Source organism: Colias philodice, chromosome 26, assembly GCF_061535455.1.
Source record: "Colias philodice isolate Cphi_HAF_F1 chromosome 26, ilColPhil1 Martin Lab GWU primary, whole genome shotgun sequence".
Classification (NCBI taxonomy): domain Eukaryota; kingdom Metazoa; phylum Arthropoda; class Insecta; order Lepidoptera; family Pieridae; genus Colias; species Colias philodice.
The window spans coordinates 6,032,320-6,051,203 of record NC_143111.1 but is presented as its reverse complement, the minus strand read 5'-3'; the positions used below and the strand labels follow the sequence as shown (position 1 = coordinate 6,051,203).

General features: G+C 34.3%; 2 protein-coding genes across 3 annotated transcripts in view; one reads left to right on the top strand and one right to left on the bottom strand.

The window, feature by feature from the left end:
- The first annotated feature begins 734 nt into the window (after positions 1 to 734).
- On the top strand, positions 735 to 11,110 carry LOC149476947 (uncharacterized). Its single transcript, XM_089711363.1, has 7 exons — positions 735 to 886; positions 1,128 to 1,209; positions 1,458 to 1,577; positions 1,813 to 1,950; positions 2,611 to 2,728; positions 4,896 to 5,093; positions 9,046 to 11,110. Exons 2-7 carry the CDS (start codon positions 1,150 to 1,152, stop codon positions 10,059 to 10,061), a joined length of 1,650 nt encoding a protein of 549 aa, XP_089567489.1. The 5' UTR covers positions 735 to 886; positions 1,128 to 1,149; the 3' UTR covers positions 10,062 to 11,110.
- Positions 11,111 to 14,631: 3,521 nt separating this feature from the next.
- The window catches only part of LOC149476945 (paired box protein Pax-6-like), a 41,393-nt gene continuing 37,140 nt past the window's right edge, over positions 14,632 to 18,884 (bottom strand). For both annotated transcript variants that reach the window (XM_089711509.1, XM_089711510.1), the window contains exons 8-9: positions 15,219 to 15,406; positions 14,632 to 14,897 (exon numbers count right to left, since the gene is read on the bottom strand). In XM_089711509.1, the coding sequence (XP_089567635.1) occupies positions 14,809 to 14,897; positions 15,219 to 15,406 (277 nt within the window). In that variant the 3' untranslated portion in view covers positions 14,632 to 14,808. The remainder of the gene's footprint in view (positions 14,898 to 15,218; positions 15,407 to 18,884) is intronic.

Below are 18,884 nucleotides of genomic sequence, written 5' to 3'. Positions count from 1 at the left end.
TACATCGCTACAGATTTTAATCATATTAACGAAGTATTAACGGTTCAAATGATATTATATAAAAATGTGTAAAAATCTAATAATATAAGGTATATAAAAATCTTTAAACAATGCGCAATGGCAGAAATGGCAACACAACTAAAACAAGGAAACCAAAGACAAGGTGAAAGAAACCGAATGAAAGTTCGCTTTCCGCCCAGCGTTCCCAACCGTACGATAATTATCGTACAAACACGATAATTTGGTGCCTACGTACGATGTACGATAGCATGTTATTATCGTACGCTGATTTTACGATAATTTCTATCAGGCAAAATTCGAGAATTTATATTATTTCACCCATACAAATATGAAATTTTGACGTGTTTCATATCGAACTTTCATGGGAACAGTGAAATTTTGTCAGATTGAATTTTAAACTTGGCGCGTTTATTGAACATAAAGTGGAAATGGAATCGGTTCAGTCTGTAGTCTGTACCATGCGTAAAACCAAAGAGTATAATGAATATTAAGGCACGTAAAACGTTTGGGTTTCAGTATGGTTTCAGTGTCCCGTTGATTTGACAGCGGTAGTTAAACAAAGATTAACTATAGAGAACTTGCATACTTATCAATATTACAATTTATATGATTTATTTATTTATAATTGACTTTATTCTAAAAAGTACGATAACTTCGAACCAAAAACGCCTAATGTACGATAATTTTACGCCCCTGGTACGATAATCAGCTCACTTCAGGTTGCTAACACTGTTTCCGCCACATGTCCGCCATATCTACTACATTTTCTTCTAATACTGACGTTCAATATTATTTCGTATTAGATAGAAGTGTTGTGTAATATTTTGTTGTTAATTTAATTAATTTTTAGTTTATAATAGTCACGGTGAGTTAAATTTAAAGTGTTAGTATCCATTAAAAGCATTTTTAATTAAAAAATGTTTTAACCGCGGTGTCTTCGAGATTGTGTCAATGTTTAAAATTATTTTGTTATCATATAATTCCCTAAAATCATACGACAAAATAAATCAAATAATAAGGAAATATTGTTTTGGATGTAGCGTATATGTGCAACTTATTTGACAACTCGTTTTACATTGTAACATACGGAATATATTTCTCTCCAGACCCTGGATACACGAAGTGAGGATGGAGTCGCCGAGAAAATTTAATGACTGTTATTTCTATTATTATTCTACTTGCACTAAGGTAAACCATACCTTTTTAATTTTGTTTATAAACAATAAAAGTTTTTATATAAATGGTGTTTTATCGTTTACATAACGTCATACCGACTGTGTACCGTGTAAAACAATTTAATCGTTCGTTTTATTTTCGTATTTAACGACCACGATAAAACATGGAATTCATTACATTTTTCGAAGAAATTTTTTATAACATAGTTTTTGGTAGATTGTTAATTAAATATAAATGCTGATAGAAGAATTATTTAACAGGGTGATAACTGTGTGTTTCGCCATGAGCCTTCGGCCCTTGGATGCGAAACAATGTGCACAGCTTGGCAGCAGGGCAAGTGTCTAGATAAACACTGTAAACTCCGCCACATGGAACTAAGGGTGAGTGATTGGAAATGTTACATTTAGCTTTAATTTGCTGTGAAATACATTCAGTTATTTTCACTTAGCTACTTCATGTTTAATTCTGGATTATAGCAACTAATTGTGATACTCAATTCTTGTATTATTTTGCCTAGCCACAGCTTATTTATACATTTATGTACACTTTATTTTTTGTTCCAAATAATCAATTGTTGAATTTGAATTTATCTTTATAAATTGATTGGTATTACAGAAAAACCGTAAGCAAATCCCCTGTTACTGGGAGAACCAGCCAGGGGGCTGCCGCAAGAAGCACTGCCCATTTATGCACAAGAATCCAGATGCTCGCACCGATGGCATAGCTCCGAGCCAGCCACTACCTGTTGCTACTGTATGTATACTATTTTCTCAATGTTTCTTAAATGATTATAATGTTGTTATGTTTGTTCTTAAACAGAAATGTTATCTTATAATAATGTTTCTTACTTAAATATTTAGTCACATCCAGATATTTGGCAAAAATATATTTATACAAAACGGCTATCTATAATGCCTAATATACAAAGAAAATAAAAACAACTTTGTATAGATAACACAACAATTATAAATAAGTTGTATTTTACAATACAACTTTGTATAGATCAATTTCATCAAATTAATATTTTTTCAAAGTATTTAAAATTCTGTTTCATGTAAAAAAAAATATTTACCTAATTGAGTATCTATAACTAACTTAGTTTGACGAAAAGAAAGCTTTATCAAGGTTTATTTCATAAACACATAAATGAATATGCATGTATACAATATAACAAATATACAATGCTAGATTTCCGCCCACGGCTTCGCCCGCGTTTTCAAAGGAAAACCCGCATATTTCCCGTTCCCGTGGGATTTCCGGGATAAAACCTATCCTATGTGTTAATCCAATTCCTCTATATGTGTGCTAAATTTCATTGTAATTGGTTCAGTAGTTTTTACGTGAAAGAGAAACAAACATCCATACATCCATACCTACAAACTTTCGCGTTTATAATAGTATACAATATTCCAGAGCCCCGCAACCAGCAGCATACCAGAAGCGAGCGCAGAGCAGGCCCTCACCGGTGTGCCGACACCCAATGTGCCTCCACCAGCCGCTGTTCCTTTGCTGTGGCAGCAACAGCGCCAAGGTATAACGCGAATCATGTAAAAAGAACGCTGGATGAAAGTGATGGGGTGTGTCTTGGCATGTTTTTGAAGTAGGCTCTTGAGTCGTGGCTTCGCAACTACATATTTGTTATTCTAAAGCCGGGTCCCCTGCAACGTGTTATCGTGTTAGCTAACACGATAACATGTTTTGCTAACCGAATAGGGGCGTGGCCTAACAGTTTTGTTAGCAAAATCACAATAACATGTTTGCTGAGACGAATGGATAACATTCCCCGTGTTCGCCTGCGGGGAGGGGAAGGAACGCATTTTATGTTCGCACTCACGAGAAGAAGACGTCCGTCCTAATTTATCTATGGTCCGTCCGCCTATATTCTCTTTGACGTCCGCCATAATTGTGTTGATTTTGTTGTTGATTTTGTTTGTTGGACCCGGAACCTATTTTTATTATTTCTTTGGAGAACTAAATCAACTATTGCTAAAACAACTTCCACGTCTTCTTCGTCGGAACTCATTTTTGAAATGAAATAAAAACAATAACAAAAATAGGCGCAGCGGACGAGCGGTTTTGCAAACATGTTTTGGTAACATGTTTCGATAACATGTTTTGTTAGAAAATTGTCGCTGCGGACCCGGCTTTATTCCACCTCATAACACCAAATAGACCAATAAATCGCCAATGCGCAGCTTAACCGTCAGGGCGCTTGTGCACTACAAGGAATTTTACTGTCCGGCATTCCGATTTTTTACGGTCCGGTTTGGCATGAAAAAACCGATGAATTGCTTGTGCACCTGTCCGTCTTTACTCGGATCAGTGCGGTACAGTTCAAGGAAGTATGGCGGTATAATGCTATCATAAATGATTGTTTTCGCATTTTACAAGAAACAAGTAAAAATATAGAAGGTGAAATATTATATTACTTCGTTATAATAAAAAGTAAAGTTCCGTAAGAGATTTAAAATGCGTGTTTCACTTATTTATTTTAATCGGTGACGAGGAGCTAAATCTATTCCCACTGGAACTTTAACTTATCAACACTTACTTAGATAATAATTATAGGTCAATGCTTGGTCAATGTATATAAAATAACAATACCGACTTCTCAAATCTCATTGCCAGCTAAAAGAAAGTAAAACAAGAGCTTGCTTTCAATTGGCATATGCAATAAAAAGAGTAAAATCCAAGCAAGTGGGCACTCGAAAACAATTATACCTACAGCGACTCGTAAACTCAAAAAACCATCCGGAATAGGGAAAAGTAAAATGTCGGACAGTAAAATTACGTATAGTGCACAAGCTACTATTAAGATTAATTGCGTGCCATACCGGACCGTAAAAAATCGGAATGCCGGACCGTAAAATTCCTTGTAGTGGACAAACGCCCTCAGCGTTCTTTTTACATGACGCGACCTATATAGGTCTTTGGATTTTTGATGTGAGAGAGTATGACCAATAAAGGAATACAGGGTCATTTATAAACTATGTTTAATTATGTTTGACAATTTCTAATATTAACTTAAAAGGGGTAGATAACATTTCTCAACTCATTTTTCAGAATGTTTTTATCTATACACCAATTGACAATAGATTTACATTTAAAATAACCATTAATTTCATCATAGATTAGATTAAAATTAACCAAAATGAGATCTAATTTTTTCCTCAATTTATTTGACATTTAAAAATCTAAGAAATCAGTAATGCTTAGGACATAAATTTTTCGTTTTGTATCATCACAATACAAGACAATTTCAAGATAATAAATCTTCTGTATTTCGCAATATTATAACTCAGCACCGCTAATAGACTATAATTATACGCCTATGCCTCCAATACTACTAATATACACTTTCCATAATTATGATCACTTCCGCCACAGATCACAGAAACTAAAGGGAGATATGGTTAGGGGGCGGGACCGGTGTCGCAGTAATATGCCCAAAAAAAGAATAAGCTGTAGTCATGCTGTATACGTACGTCACTTACAATCTAGTGTGTGAACGGATAGTTGCTCTCATATTTTTGTGTGTTGACATGCACACAACGTGAAGTATTGTTTTGATTTTGTTTACTGCAGTTGTGTGCGTAAATTTGTAATGAGACACGGTTTCGTACTCAGCGCAAGCGATTGGCATCTCTCTAGATCTCTATGACTTCCGCACTACTAACACACCACTTCCCGCATTCCAGTGGTGCTCGACTCCGCGATCCTCGGCGTGCTGCCCGCGTCCACAGACCTCCTGGGCGGGCGGCGCGTGGTGGCCCACGCCCACACGCACGCCCACGCGCACCCACATGCCCACGCGCACGCGCACGCCCACGCCCACGAGCCGTACGCCCCCCACGCGCCGCTGCCCGTCGACCCGCTCGTGGTCAACTTCGAGGAAGGTATGCGCCTGTATTGAACGCGCCGAACGCCCTTGGACCGCGGATATTGTGCGCTGTGTAAGCGGTACGTGAGCGGTTCCTTTGTTTAGTGGAGTTCCCTGTTGCTATGGTAACGGTAGACGATTGAGATGTAAGCCGTTAATATTAAATGTGTGCGAAAACATAGATAGATTTTTGTTGAATCGATCTTTGTTTTTTAAGAGTAGAGGGAATTCCATGTTAACAAACAGCATAATACAGAGCTAGTCGAATTTTGTAATACTATGAAGTATTGTAGAAATGAGGAACCGCTCACTTGAGAGAGTTGTCCAAGGGCGCAAATATACTATTCGAAGTGAAAAACTCATTTTAGATACATTCTATTCAGACGGTTTTCAGTATAAATTATCTGTAGTAGTAATAAAATAAGACATTGCATATTGTGTAAACGTATAAATATGTAGGAGTTTTCAGATATTATTTTTTCTGTAACTTGAAACTTTATCTGGCGGACATTTTAAATGTTTTGAGTGAATCGATAACTCCTCAATATTTATATGAGTGAGCGAATCAAAAATATATTGTTTGTTAAATTCGCTCACACCTAAATGACACTGCATAGTTTTTAATTGTGGCGGAAATGTGATATATTCTGTCTTTTATACATTTTGGTTTAACTTTATTCCATAATATAATATCTGATATGAAGAAAAATTGACACAAGTCGTAAAAATCTTCTGCACTAAAGATATTTGTTGATGAATTAGGGAATAATTTTATTTATGAAAAGGCACTATGTCAAAACTACAAAGAATATGTACTCCTTAATCTATTTGACCGAGCTGAAGTTAGGCGCGAATCGATGTAGAAAGTAAAATATTCACTACAACGAAAAATATTCTCTATACCACAGTAATAAGAACTACCGATATAATGCAAGATAACACTAATGCCAACTATAACATTATTTTGTAAAAGTAATATGCAGGAAAGAACATTGCTGCATATAGACTATAATATATCTCGCTATAATATAGTCTATAATATAGTAGTAGTATTGTAGACTAATATAGTCGCTACACCAAAAAATTTTTTACGTGAAAAAGAAGGAACTTCAGTTCGGTCCATTAGGTTTGGATATTACGGTATGTATACAAAAATAACGAGGAAAAATGGCAGTATGGAAACACTCTGTTACAGAAAATTTAAAGTATAGATAGGTAATGATTGAATTATTTGGAAAGCAATATGAGTATCAACTGTTTGGTTGTAATGCTAAATCCTGGATGATTTAGAAAAAAAATAGGGAAACTATATACTAGTTTGTTTTTTATAAAGGTTGTTAGGCGAAAGTTAAATGAATTAGCTTAGAAAGGAAAAGAGAGACGAAGTAGAAGTTTTAGTGTCAAAGGGCTTTGGAGAATGTAATATAAAACAGGCCATTTTTTTAGCTCATCCTTAAGAAGGCAGAATTTGTCACTTGCCATTCATAAGCTGATGAATTCACGTATATTTAGAGATAATATTTATTTTCACACGTTATATTATTTTAGTTTCTTTAAATATATTTTTTCTTATAGATTATAAAATAAGTGTGCAAAGTTTATTTCTTATATATTACATACATTAATAAATGTATTCAAAGGATTTTTATTTTAGGGCAAATTTGATATTATATTAGGCGTTTATGCAGTGTGTCCTTCATGAATTTTAAAATAAAATTAATTGTTTTAAACTAAAATAAAATTTAAATTTTGAAATATTAACTAAAGATATTTAAATGTATTGAAAATAAAATTGTTGGGTTGTGGTCACTTCCATTTTTGGACACATTGTATCAAACTGCATATACAACAACTGAAGTTCTGTCTAGAGAGAATAGTTGTATTATTTTTATGAAGCCAGAAGCGGCAGAGTTTTGTTTATTTCTTAGATTTTATTTTATAAATTTTCACTATATTTATAACCTATAGACTATTTTTAGCTCTCTGAGTCCGACCGTAAATGAAATTAGCTAGCGAGGTCGGTATTTTTGTATGTGCAATAATTTAGAGACGTATTCTCGTTCATATCTTAGCTAATTATATCTATTAGAAGAATATTGTAACTCGCTTTTTCATTTTTCTAGTTATAATGTAAACAAACACACTGACATTTCAAACATGTCTAATGGATTCGTTTGAAATGCGGTGCCCACTTAGACGTCGATGTAATCCTTGTCTAATCCAAGTACATAGTGATAGGTTAACGATTTAAAAAATAAAAATATATATACACAATACTGTAACTCATTAATATTAGGTGAAATGAGAAAAAAAAAAGAAAAAAAAGTAATGCTTCATGCGTTTAATATTGTACGTCTAGAAAAATTAAGAGGTTCGCGTCTTCTTACATGATTTATATTTCGCACTGTGAGCGTTTAATATATGAGTAAAAAAAAATTAAAAAAAAAAGTAGTTAGGTAGGCGGATAGATGTCACAGCACTGCAACTAGACTGAGACGATGTGAATTGAACATTTTGTTTTGTAATACTGTGATTTCTATTGCGATTTTTAAAATTTTCGTGCTTAAGAAACGTATTACCGAGTTAGGTGACATAAAGTATATAATATTAGGTATTGAAGTATGACGGAGCATTCGCTTGGAGCATCCAACACCGGCACTGTAGTCTGAATAGCGGAATTGATTTCGTTCCATAATATGAGATGTTACATTGTTTTGCACTGACAGTAAAGTTCCTATTGTTACACTTCGAACACGGAATGCTTGTAAAAATGGGAAAATTCGTTAGGGTCCACGGTACGCCTAGTCATTATATTATTTATGTACGACGATTATTTAACAATATTTTAACCTAAAAACATAGATTTTAATCGGTGGTGGGTATAGAGATAACGCGTGGGATTTTTTTACTTTTGTCTAATAAAAATAAGATTGAAATTGAAGCGACTGTGGCTTTAAAAGTTTTTTAGTATTTGGCGGTTTCGGTAATTGAGTACAAAATGTCATCTTGGTAGGCAGCTCATTTATTCGGTTTCGTTTGTACCTGTTTAGTTTGTATGATTTACAGGTATATAGATATACTGTTTTTTTTCTATTTATATATCGATACGTATAAGCGTTTTGTTCAATATAACAGAAATGGAATGGGAAGACTGCTTTTTATAATGGTTTATAATTTGGATAAAATTGCATAATATGTATATGTACGTAAATAGTCAAGTATTTATTGAGACTTATTTTAAAATTGTTTCGAAAGAAATTAAAAGAGACGGAAGACGTTTGTTTTATACATGTATCATAGTTTTTAAGGTTTTGTACCAAAAGGATAAATTCGCAAAGCAAAATGTATTACAGGTCAATATTTTAACTTTATTTATACATGTATGGAAGGAATGGCGGTTAGGTTGTATCGGTATAGGCGTGGGTGATCCAGGGATGGCCTGCTTCAGTTTACAGCGTCCTTTAGTTGTGTTATGAAGTTATGTATTGTTTAAATTTTTATGGCGCATTGAAGTGTCGTGGGCATGCGTGGAATCCCATAATATCGTCTATACACGTAGTACAAGTCGATACGTAGAAGGTTTTCTGTTATGTTAATGTTCGGGGACGGAACGCCCCGAGTTTCTCGTTCACTTCTCGAGGAAACGTTGTTATTTTAATATTAGCATTACTATAAGAGTTTCAATAATTTTAGAGCGATGCGTATCGAGCACTTCGATTTATACTAATTTAACCGGTAACGAGAATGTACTCTGGCTTTGTTTTAACGAAATTGTGTTAATTTATCGACGAGCAAATAAATACGTTTCGTATTATGATTTTTGTAATTATTTTTGACCGTCCACCCCCGAGTCAGTTTCAGATGCTTGCGAGGAACACACCAAGTTTTCGTGGTCGTATCAAAATTAATTACGAAAATCATGTACGAGTTGAGAGCGGGCCTTAACGATCACTTGGTGTGTTCCGCAGAGTCGGACAACGAGAGCGCGCCTTCCACTACTCCGACCAAGGGCGAAGTCTTCGACGATCCCTCGCGGATAGCTCGCTCCAAGTCCCAGGAACTGCTGCTGCTGGAAAAGATACAAGCCGAAGCTGCCGCCTTCTACAACTACGACTCCCTCCCACCGGCCGAACCTCCCAAAGAACGAAAAATAGTCCGCACCAACCTCACTAACAAATACGATAAACTAACCCTCGACGAGATCGCAGGTAAGACACCGGCCACGGAACGAAGGAACTCGCTAGACTTCAAAGTTCTATCTCTTGATGAAATCAGGGCCAGAAAGAAAGTGTCCGAAACGATAATTCACACTACGCCTATAACGCTAAATTTAAGTAGGAAGAGAAAATTGTCCACACAAGAGACGATAACGACGTCGGGCAATAAAATTATTAAAGTAGTTAGGAGCAATTCGATAGTTTATAAGAAGGTAGATAAGAATGCGCCCGCGCAACCGAGTCAGACTAAATCGGATGGTAAAAAGACAGATGAAGTTAATAGTAGAAAGAGAACGTTATCAGAACAGAGTGATGTGTATGAAATGCAAGAAGATGAGCTAGTCGATAATTGTTACGAGTTTAAAAGAATCAAAATCGGGGAACATACATCCAAACCTCGACTCATTAGGAGTCGCAGCACAAACAAATCAATCAGTGAAAGTAAAGACGACGACTATTGTAGAAATGATCAAGATTCAGATACAGATGTACAATTCGTTAGCGTGGAGTTAACAGAAAAGTGTTTTGATGATAAGAATTCTGACAGTGATATTATAGAAGTGGAAACTACAAGAATGGGCGAGCCGATAGATGTAGTAGATCTGTGTGATGAACAGGAAGACAATGAGATTACTATCGCCGATTTAGACCTAGATCTAGTTAAGAATGTTCCAGACGTAGTCGCCAGTTGTCGCAATGTATTAACTAAACCTGACGATGATAAAGATATTTTAAGCGATATAGATGCTATCCTGGAGGATTTATGATCGTAGATTAATTCATAGGGCTTAACACAATATAGGTTGTAAAACGTGATTTATACTACATAGTTCAAACTGTAAATTATTTCAATTACCTACGCCTTATATTAGTAGCGATTTGGTAACAATTTGTTTTACCAAAAGACATGTTATTAGTGGAACTACGTTACGTAGAATTATTTTTTAATTTAGTGTTTCTATTAAACATTTTGATATTATTGAATGACGACATCGTTTTGAAAAAGCTGTGCGATATTCGTATAAGAGCGTGATTAGTATTTATTATTATTTTTCGTATAAGCACATTTATAAGGTAGGTAGATTAATTTGTTCTTAAAAATTAAACTTGTGTTTTCTATACTTTGATGGTTATTTTCTAAATAATCTAAAATGTAACTTGCAATAAATTACTTGTAGAACATTTGATCTCATGTTAATTATCTCGTTTTCCATAGAAGTTATATTTTTCTACTTCGTTTTCCTTAATTCAGTGAAACTTTGTATATAAATTCATAGAAAATGTATGTAGTGGTACATTTTTAGCTATGGAAGAGGCAGGGTTGGTACCTGGTCCCGGATTTCGAAGATGGCCATACTGGTGGTCTGAAGAACTGACAATGTTACGTGAAAAACGTATAAGAAAAAGACGAGTATATACAAGGCTGCGTAGACGCAAACGGCGTGATGAAGAACTAGAAAAACAAAGTTATCTGGAATATCGTGCGGCTGAAATGGAGTATAAAATAGCTAGAGAAAAAATTAAAGCTGAAAAGGATTTGGCTTTAGGAATTGGTGAGAGCCAGCAACAGGTTTCAACCATTCGTTGAACGTTTGGGACAAAAACTGATCCAAGTATTGGACAATGGACATTATGGTTCCAAAAAGAATTGAGATTTTTTAAGTGTGGAAAGACGCCCATAGATGGCATATCATACGAAAGTGTATAGTGAAGCAAGCAAGCAAGCTATTTGTCAATCACTGCCATAATTTTATAAGTAACTAGTATTGTTTGACTCAATATTTGTTAGGCTTAACTTGAGTCTACACTTTGCTATCTTATGAAAATGTTGAATATTGTTATGAATAAACTTTTTTAGTTCATAACTCAGGAATCTGTTTATCTGTCTCTTCCACACGTAAAAGTACCATGTCTGCCTTACAATGTGTAACTAAGTTTATGTAATTTATTTGTTTTCGTTATGTATTTATGTTATCTGTCTGTTATCTAAAAAACTTGTTATTATCTGTAATAATTACTTTTCAAAAAATGAAAATCAATATAAAACTGAAAATTTTTGAGCTTTAATTAAAGTTATGGTTAATAAAAAATATTACATGATTCGTTTCTTTTATTTTAACCCTCAATTCTTCTCTAATCTTGAATCATTAATGTTCCGAAAGACATACAAATATGAGATTACACCAGTTTGTGTAGTATTTTGGTTTCTTTCTGCAAAGAGTTTTATACATATACCTAACATTAATAAACATTGAGTGTGTTTTTAAATTTGAAATAACTGATTTTTCCTAAATGCATATGGCTGTATACACTACATAGACCAAAATAGTAATTTTTACAATTTTTGTCTGTCGCAGGGGCGCAGCTAGTCACAAATAAGTTAATTTATACGTAGTTCAAAGGAGTGGGGGTAAAATAATACACAACATATCCTCCAAAAATGTAATATAATATAATGCAATTAATAAAACGTTTTATCGACATCACACAATTATTCACAATGTTAAGTACCTAGTTATCAAGTTTACATTTATATTAATAAATTCGAAATTAATTACCTAAATACATAATTGATTTTTGTACACTAATTGTCTTATTTTAATGGACTTTGAGTTCTACGGTTGTGAGAAGTAGTTACTTTTGTGCTTAGTACCAAAGGTTTTGTACCTAGGCTATATCGTCCTATGTTTATAACGATGCATTATAAATCATTAAAATATACATTCTAAAGTAAATTATTTCGGAGTAAATTTACCATGAGTCACATTTTAAATACCATTCTGTACTTTTTGAGACGACAGTCAATCAAGGATCGAACCCAAGACATGCATCTTATTTTTACGCTTAGGTACATTGCTATGATTTTGTAAATTCAAGCAGCTGATAAACACAGGACGATATTGCAATCTAATTTCTCTACTCATTGAAAAGAAATACATAGAAAAATCTGATGACAAATGAAAGGATGTAAATGATCACATATTAGTTCAAACGTTTACCATTTAACAATAAAGTCTTATTATTTACAAGTTATCTAAGAAGCCCTGTTGATTAACAAAATTACACCTAATTACTTTATAAAATCACGAATAAATGGACACCAATTTCATGATTAATTATCATTTTGTACACTGCTACATTCATACATCGATACAATGTAACGTAAGTATTAAAATTATTACAATTTGCAGAAACGAAAACTATTACAATAACATGTTAATACAAAGATGCACTAAATACTAAGTATGCTTATTTTAATGGTAAGTATAATACATACATACAATTTGAGCCCTTATTTTGTGCTCTGTGTGCTGGCTAACAGATATGTTAATTCTTTATACTATCGGTTGGTAGAATAGTTACAACTAAAAAAATACTTCATCTAAAGGAAATTTACATTCAGGAATTGAGGTAACACAATAAGCACTTGGTATAAATAAGTTTCTAGTATATTATGAAATGATACGAGTTTTAAACAGAAATAATTCCTTAAAACTTACGTTGCTATTTTAGTTTTACCTATGATAATAGTTGTGAATTGTGATGTAGGTAGGTACATTTGCTATGTGCGATTTGTGACAGATATGTAACTTAAATAATAAATAAGTATTTAAACAAACGTGACACATTTATGCAAATGCTTATTAATACTTTCTAATAGATATTACAATTCACAAGTAAGTATGTCTTTTACATTACTCTATCATCTTTTACATTCTCGGCTAAACTAAAGAGCCGATTGGAATAAAAAATAGTAAAAAAGGCTATGGGACCAGAGCAATGCTTTTTTCAAAAATCAACCCCTACTTGTAATAGCGTTTGAAATTCTTGCCTGTGGTTTTATCCGTCGATGAGAAGGAGCTCGTATGAATGAAAAAGCCATTTATGAAGAAAAAAAGTACATTATGTAGGTTTGGAAATTGGAATGTAAAAATAGTCGTAAACGGTTAACCGTTACCGACAAGGTGGTTAACCACCTTGTTATTTTTATTATAATGCTTTACATAAAATATTATATAATAGAGCACAAATCACAAATAATTGCAATATACCAAGCAACAATAAATTTATGATTGATAACATCACATTGACCTATATTCTTGCAATAAAAAGCCACATTGATTAAACGAGAACCAAATATAAAATGGAATTTAATTTGTTGATTATTATTAATATATTTGGCGTGGATTCACAATTAAATGCTATTATGTTATCAAATATGAAATGTGAATTGAAACATCAATCCTATATCATACACTTCGACACTCGTAATTTATGTGTTGAACGTCTTTTTAATTAATTAGGCTTTATTAAAAATTACGAATTGAAGAACTAAAGCCTGTCAACACCAAAGTTACATTTAGGCCAAGCGCGCACCACGATTTTAATTTTTGCGACACGATTTCAAAATCGCGCTGTAGAAAATAGCAGAGAGTACGGTGCGCGCACAGCGATAATTTAATAGTGATCATTACTCACTTTCATCATGGATTTCGTACAAGTTGCTTGTCTTTAGTTACTACTTAGGAGGATAAGAAGAAGAAAAAAAAAGAAAATTCGTCAATATTGGACTCATCCTTTTACAGCAGATATAAATGTCAAAGATTTCTTTTATCAGAAATACAATGAACTTGTGTATGGATATCCATACATGGAAGTTCATTGTATTTCTGATATGGATGTATCCCAAAAAATTCTTTGGCTACTATAGAATGAAAATTCCGCCAAAAGGCCGCCCTTTGTGTTTTTTTTTATTATTGTAACCTTTATGTATATTTTGCACAATAAAGTGTTAAATAAATAAATAAATAAATTCAAACTTTTGACAGATTACTGAGTTTATGTTTACCAAAAAGTACCTATACCACTACGATGTTTACTGTTGGACAGACGAAACACAAGTGAAGTGCCGGCCGGGCCCGAGTGTGCGATTTTATTATCGCAGTGCGCGCGGTACCATACAATTTCATATTCTGCATTTCATTTTCGCGACAATCGCGTCGCGAGCAGTCGCAGCAAAATGTAACAAATCACAATTTTAAAATCGCTGCGATTACTTAATCGCATGTGCGCGCATTGTCATAGTAACTCATACGTTATATTTCTGCGATAAAATAATCACGCTGCATAAAGTCGTGGTGCGCGCTAGCTCTTATGAGAACGGCAGGTTCCTTGCCGAAAGATCTTACATACGTTCACGGGACAAAATGGGACACAGCACCTTTGATCTACAAAATAAATTATTTTATAACAATATTCCTGGCAAATGACATAAAATAACTAGAGCTAAGCTTTTTAGTTATCTTTAGAACATTAGTTATTAATTATAATGGTACCTAGTAAAAAATAGCAGTCCTAACTAAAAATACATTGCAAATTTGAAACCACACATGAATAAGTGCCATAAAATTTATGATATTGATCATTTTGTCCCGCATTCTTTAAAAGCGTTTTCAACCCTCCAAGGTGAAAATTCTCGAAGGTATATAGTGTTGAGGTCTAGTTCCACCAGGGTCACTGCAGGCGCGACCAGTACTGCTGCGAGTCCTGTCCGGGCACGGCCAGCGGGACTGATACCCCGGCGCCCAGGAGACCTCCTAATTCTGAGGATCGATGTTTGGAATTAAGTTCGGTAGTTCTATTTTGTGTCTATTACCCACGATAACCATTCTTAGATATTTATTCTTCCGTAAAAGGACAAAGAAATGTCATTTAAGACCTGGATATCACAAAGCTACAATAGGTCTCTGAAAAATGTTGCCGACTATAAGGATATTGCATCATATAACTTGAATTTAAATTGTGCAAAGCAAGAACACATTATAATAAAATAAATATTCAGTAACGAAGTCCTAATGCTAAACACCAATTTATTAAATAAATCTGTCAATATGATAGTAAGATATTCTGTTAAACTCAATTACCTGGTGGAGGAGAAGCCGGTTCGTGCTGGTACCCGTGGTTCACATAGGGATGTGGCTGGCGGTAGCCCAGCTCGTACCGCGGGTAGCCCAGGAAGCCCCCCTTGCACAGGTCGGCCTCGCTTCCCTCGCAGACTGACGCGTCGGAGACCATGCCGCTGCTGGCTCCGTAGCCCATGGGGGTTAGCGGGCTGTCAATGTTTAATAAATAATATGTAATCTATTTGTAGGGCGATAGGTACACTGTATATGGGCATATGGCTACGTTGTATTTCTGAAATAAATATAATTTGTTGAAGAAAGTGGTTTTATTGCTAAAATAGTAAAAACATATCAGATTGCAGTGATTAACCTGTAAGAATCATAGTTTGAGTTGCTTCCACCAAATGCTCTTTAAAATTGATATTGCGAATTTAGTTCTAACTAGGTATGTATCTAGTTCTAGCAACACACTTGTTAGGATCACCGACTCTGCCGTCCTTTAACTAGAAAGCCGTTAGTGACATATCACACTAGCGGATTGCGAGCGGTTTCAAAGCGGAGCGGGTGCGCAACGAATACGTTGCGGGCGCGCAACGAACACGCCGCGGTTGCGCAGCGAATTCGTTTCGGACGCGTGGCAGATGCGCAACGTTTACGTCGCAGTCATGTACACTCATTAACAAAATGGAATCCGTGCTGGTTGTTACTTAAAACTTGTGATAGTATAATGATTATGAGATCATTATTTTTTACGAGTTTCATAACATGTTAATGTTTAGGGTATTTTTTTATCCATTAAATCTTGGTCGAAATGCAATCAGATAACTTAATTGCTCATAAAGAAAGTTCATTAGTGAAATAAATGTTAAAGCTCCTTAACTAAAACAGGTCTATCTTATTATTAGGTAAATAGGTAGCAGTGAGTAGAAAATTTTATCAAGCAACCAGCAACTCACTAGTCCTAGTAATTCAATTTTATAGCACCTTTTTTAACAACTCCAGTTGTTACTATTACATCTTTAGTTAAGTAAGTGCATTTCCACAGTACGGTTAAAAAATTGAGTGCTACAGAAACGATGGAAATATTGAATGGAAGTTAGGCAAGGCGGAAGAGCTGGCTTTTGTGCGAGAGTATACAAAATGGCGTCGACGCTTCTATTCCGCGACGTGTTCGCTGCGCATCCGCGGCGTGTTCGTTGCGCGCCCGCAACGTATTCGTTGCGCACCCGCTCCGCTTTGAAACCGCTCGCAATCCGCTAGTGTGATATGTCACTTAAGCCCACGAAGTGAGTTTCGAGTAAATGGCAAAAAACACGGAAATCGTTATTTCTTAAAAATTATGACACTTAGAATAATTATTGTGAGATACATCGATCGAAATTTAATTATATTATATATAAATAATAGTTTTTACCCAGAAACTGTTATAATTTATTTTTAAATTCAATTTTTCTCGTTTAGTTCAGCATATAATCTGAAAATTTTAACTATTTACTGGACAAGACGGCCGTTAACATACCATAGCGACTTTTTAGCTAAGTAATTTAGTATTTTTATTTTCATTTTGGGATTTTTTTTTATTTAGTAATAAAATGCTTACCTAAAACGTCGTTAAGCTACTATAACTACTTTTAAGCTATGACTTTCGCTTTAATTTAAATTTCAAAAACTTTATAATCAACGGTTAAGGGCTTTTAGATGGTTTTGTACTATGATTCTATATAGTTGTACTAAATTTTAATCTTACTAATGTTAAAAATTTGCTGCTGTCTTAGGCTTTGCTCTCGGGAATTACATCCTCTAGGTCAACCAATGGAAAGGAAAAGGATTAAAAGCTTTTAGGTTTAAGTATTAAGGATTTAAACACTATCTAAATTAATGGTTCTTGCGTCTGTTTGTGAGTAACAAGTATTGTAACTCTTTTACTAAATGACTCTTTTAAGTTGTTGATAAAATTAACCTTTATTTCTCGTCATGTTCACGTTTATTTCATTACAGAGGCTCATTAAGGGGTTAAGATTATAGATAAATCTTCTCGCTTTTCTTTTTGGAACCGTATTTTCATTTAGAATTGCAATTATAACGTTATTTTATAAATACTCTTCTGCGAAGCCATCATACGAGTCACGGATATGTGAGTACATATAGAACCACAAACAATGTAAACATAAATCGTTTCCTGAAAAAAAAATAAGACTTGTGCACGAGGTTTTTGAAAAAAACACCATGGTTTCAATAGGGCTTCAAGCTAGACTTACATGTGGGATGCTCTTAATAAATAATGTAGAACCGCTTATCAAATGATTAGAAGACTCTTTCATCCACATTTAGAAAATATAATATACCAGAATATATGGAAAATAGCAGGAGGTAGAAAACTTTTTATTTGCTACCATGTAAAAAAATACAAATCTTAATAATCTAATATAAAGAAAAGAAAAAATAGCAATAGTGGCAAAATGGTCTCCCCGTCAGCGGGTCAAAGGTAGTGTACTCATAACAATTTTTGTATCACCATCTCTAGTACATTGCTTGACAGTCGATTACTAATTCCACCCAAGGGGTAAATTTAAAATTACATTATATTTTATAAATAGTTTTAAAAATTAAATATTATAGACTGCCTATGTCCTCTTTCTCGTTTACAGAGACAAATCAGAGTCTAAACAGAGAAATACGATTGAAAGTTCGCAATGTCGTAACCATTATCTACCAAATTTTTGTAACTTTGACTTGTTATATTTTCCGTAATTTAGCTGCTAGATTGTTTAAAACTTAGTAAACTTGATCAGAAATAATACGTCTTGTAAAAGAAAATCAAAAGCAATCGGTACTCTGCTTGGGGGCGACATTATTTCATCATCACTCTCATCCCCAAAACTGATGCATCACCAGAATCGGATAACTGCCTTTTAGCTAAAAAATGAGGGTTAGCTGCTTTGTAGCTAAGCAAAAAAGTGTTATTAGAATTTGTCCTAAATAAAATTACTTAACTAAAAAAGCGTTAAGGGCGAGTAACTGCAAATAAGGTAAGGATTTCCATTGGAATAGTTATATGAAAGCTTATCATAAAGCAGTTATACTCCTTTTGCGTCTCTATAGTCAAGTATAATCTGATAACGTACTTTTAGTCAAGTAAAAAGCTAAAAAATAATTATTAAATCTGGCGGTTAAGGTACTTTAAAGGAAATTTAGCGAATTAGTGTTGGTTAGACGCTTTCAAGTTATGGAATCGCTGAAAATTGTGTTATTTAACGACTTACAATATTTTTATATCTCTATAACTATTAATGCTAGAGAAATGATTCTTAGACAGAAAGATAGAGAATTTTGAACTCTGTCACCCTACATTTAAAACTGAAAATTGACCATTTGTTGGTTAACGGCTTTTTAGTTAAAGGACGGCATGACTGAAGGTATTGCAACAAAGTGCTGTAGCTGCTTTTTTTTCTAGTTATATTCGAAACTTATGGCTGGTTCACACTTTGATTAGTGCGAGTGCAGGTGATGAGTAGTACTACGTGTGGACAGCGACTGTTTAGTGCGAGTGTTTAGTAGGCTGTGTATTATGGCTGGTTCACACTTTGATTAGTGCGAGTGCAGGTGATTAGTGCGAGTGCAGGTGTGTAGTGCGAGTAGTGTCCAATTCAACTGCGAGTGCAGGTGATTAGTGGGAGTGCAGGTCAA

Excerpts from the sequence above, each read along its gene's own strand:
- LOC149476947 (XM_089711363.1), top strand. The coding sequence starts at position 1,150 with ATGGAGTCGCCGAGAAAATTTAATGACTGTTATTTCTATTATTATTCT. Across the intron at positions 1,210-1,457 it reads ATTATTCTACTTGCACTAAG|GGTGATAACTGTGTGTTTCG; the intron begins GTAAACCATACC and ends ATTATTTAACAG. Across the intron at positions 2,729-4,895 it reads GTGGCAGCAACAGCGCCAAG|TGGTGCTCGACTCCGCGATC; the intron begins GTATAACGCGAA and ends CCCGCATTCCAG.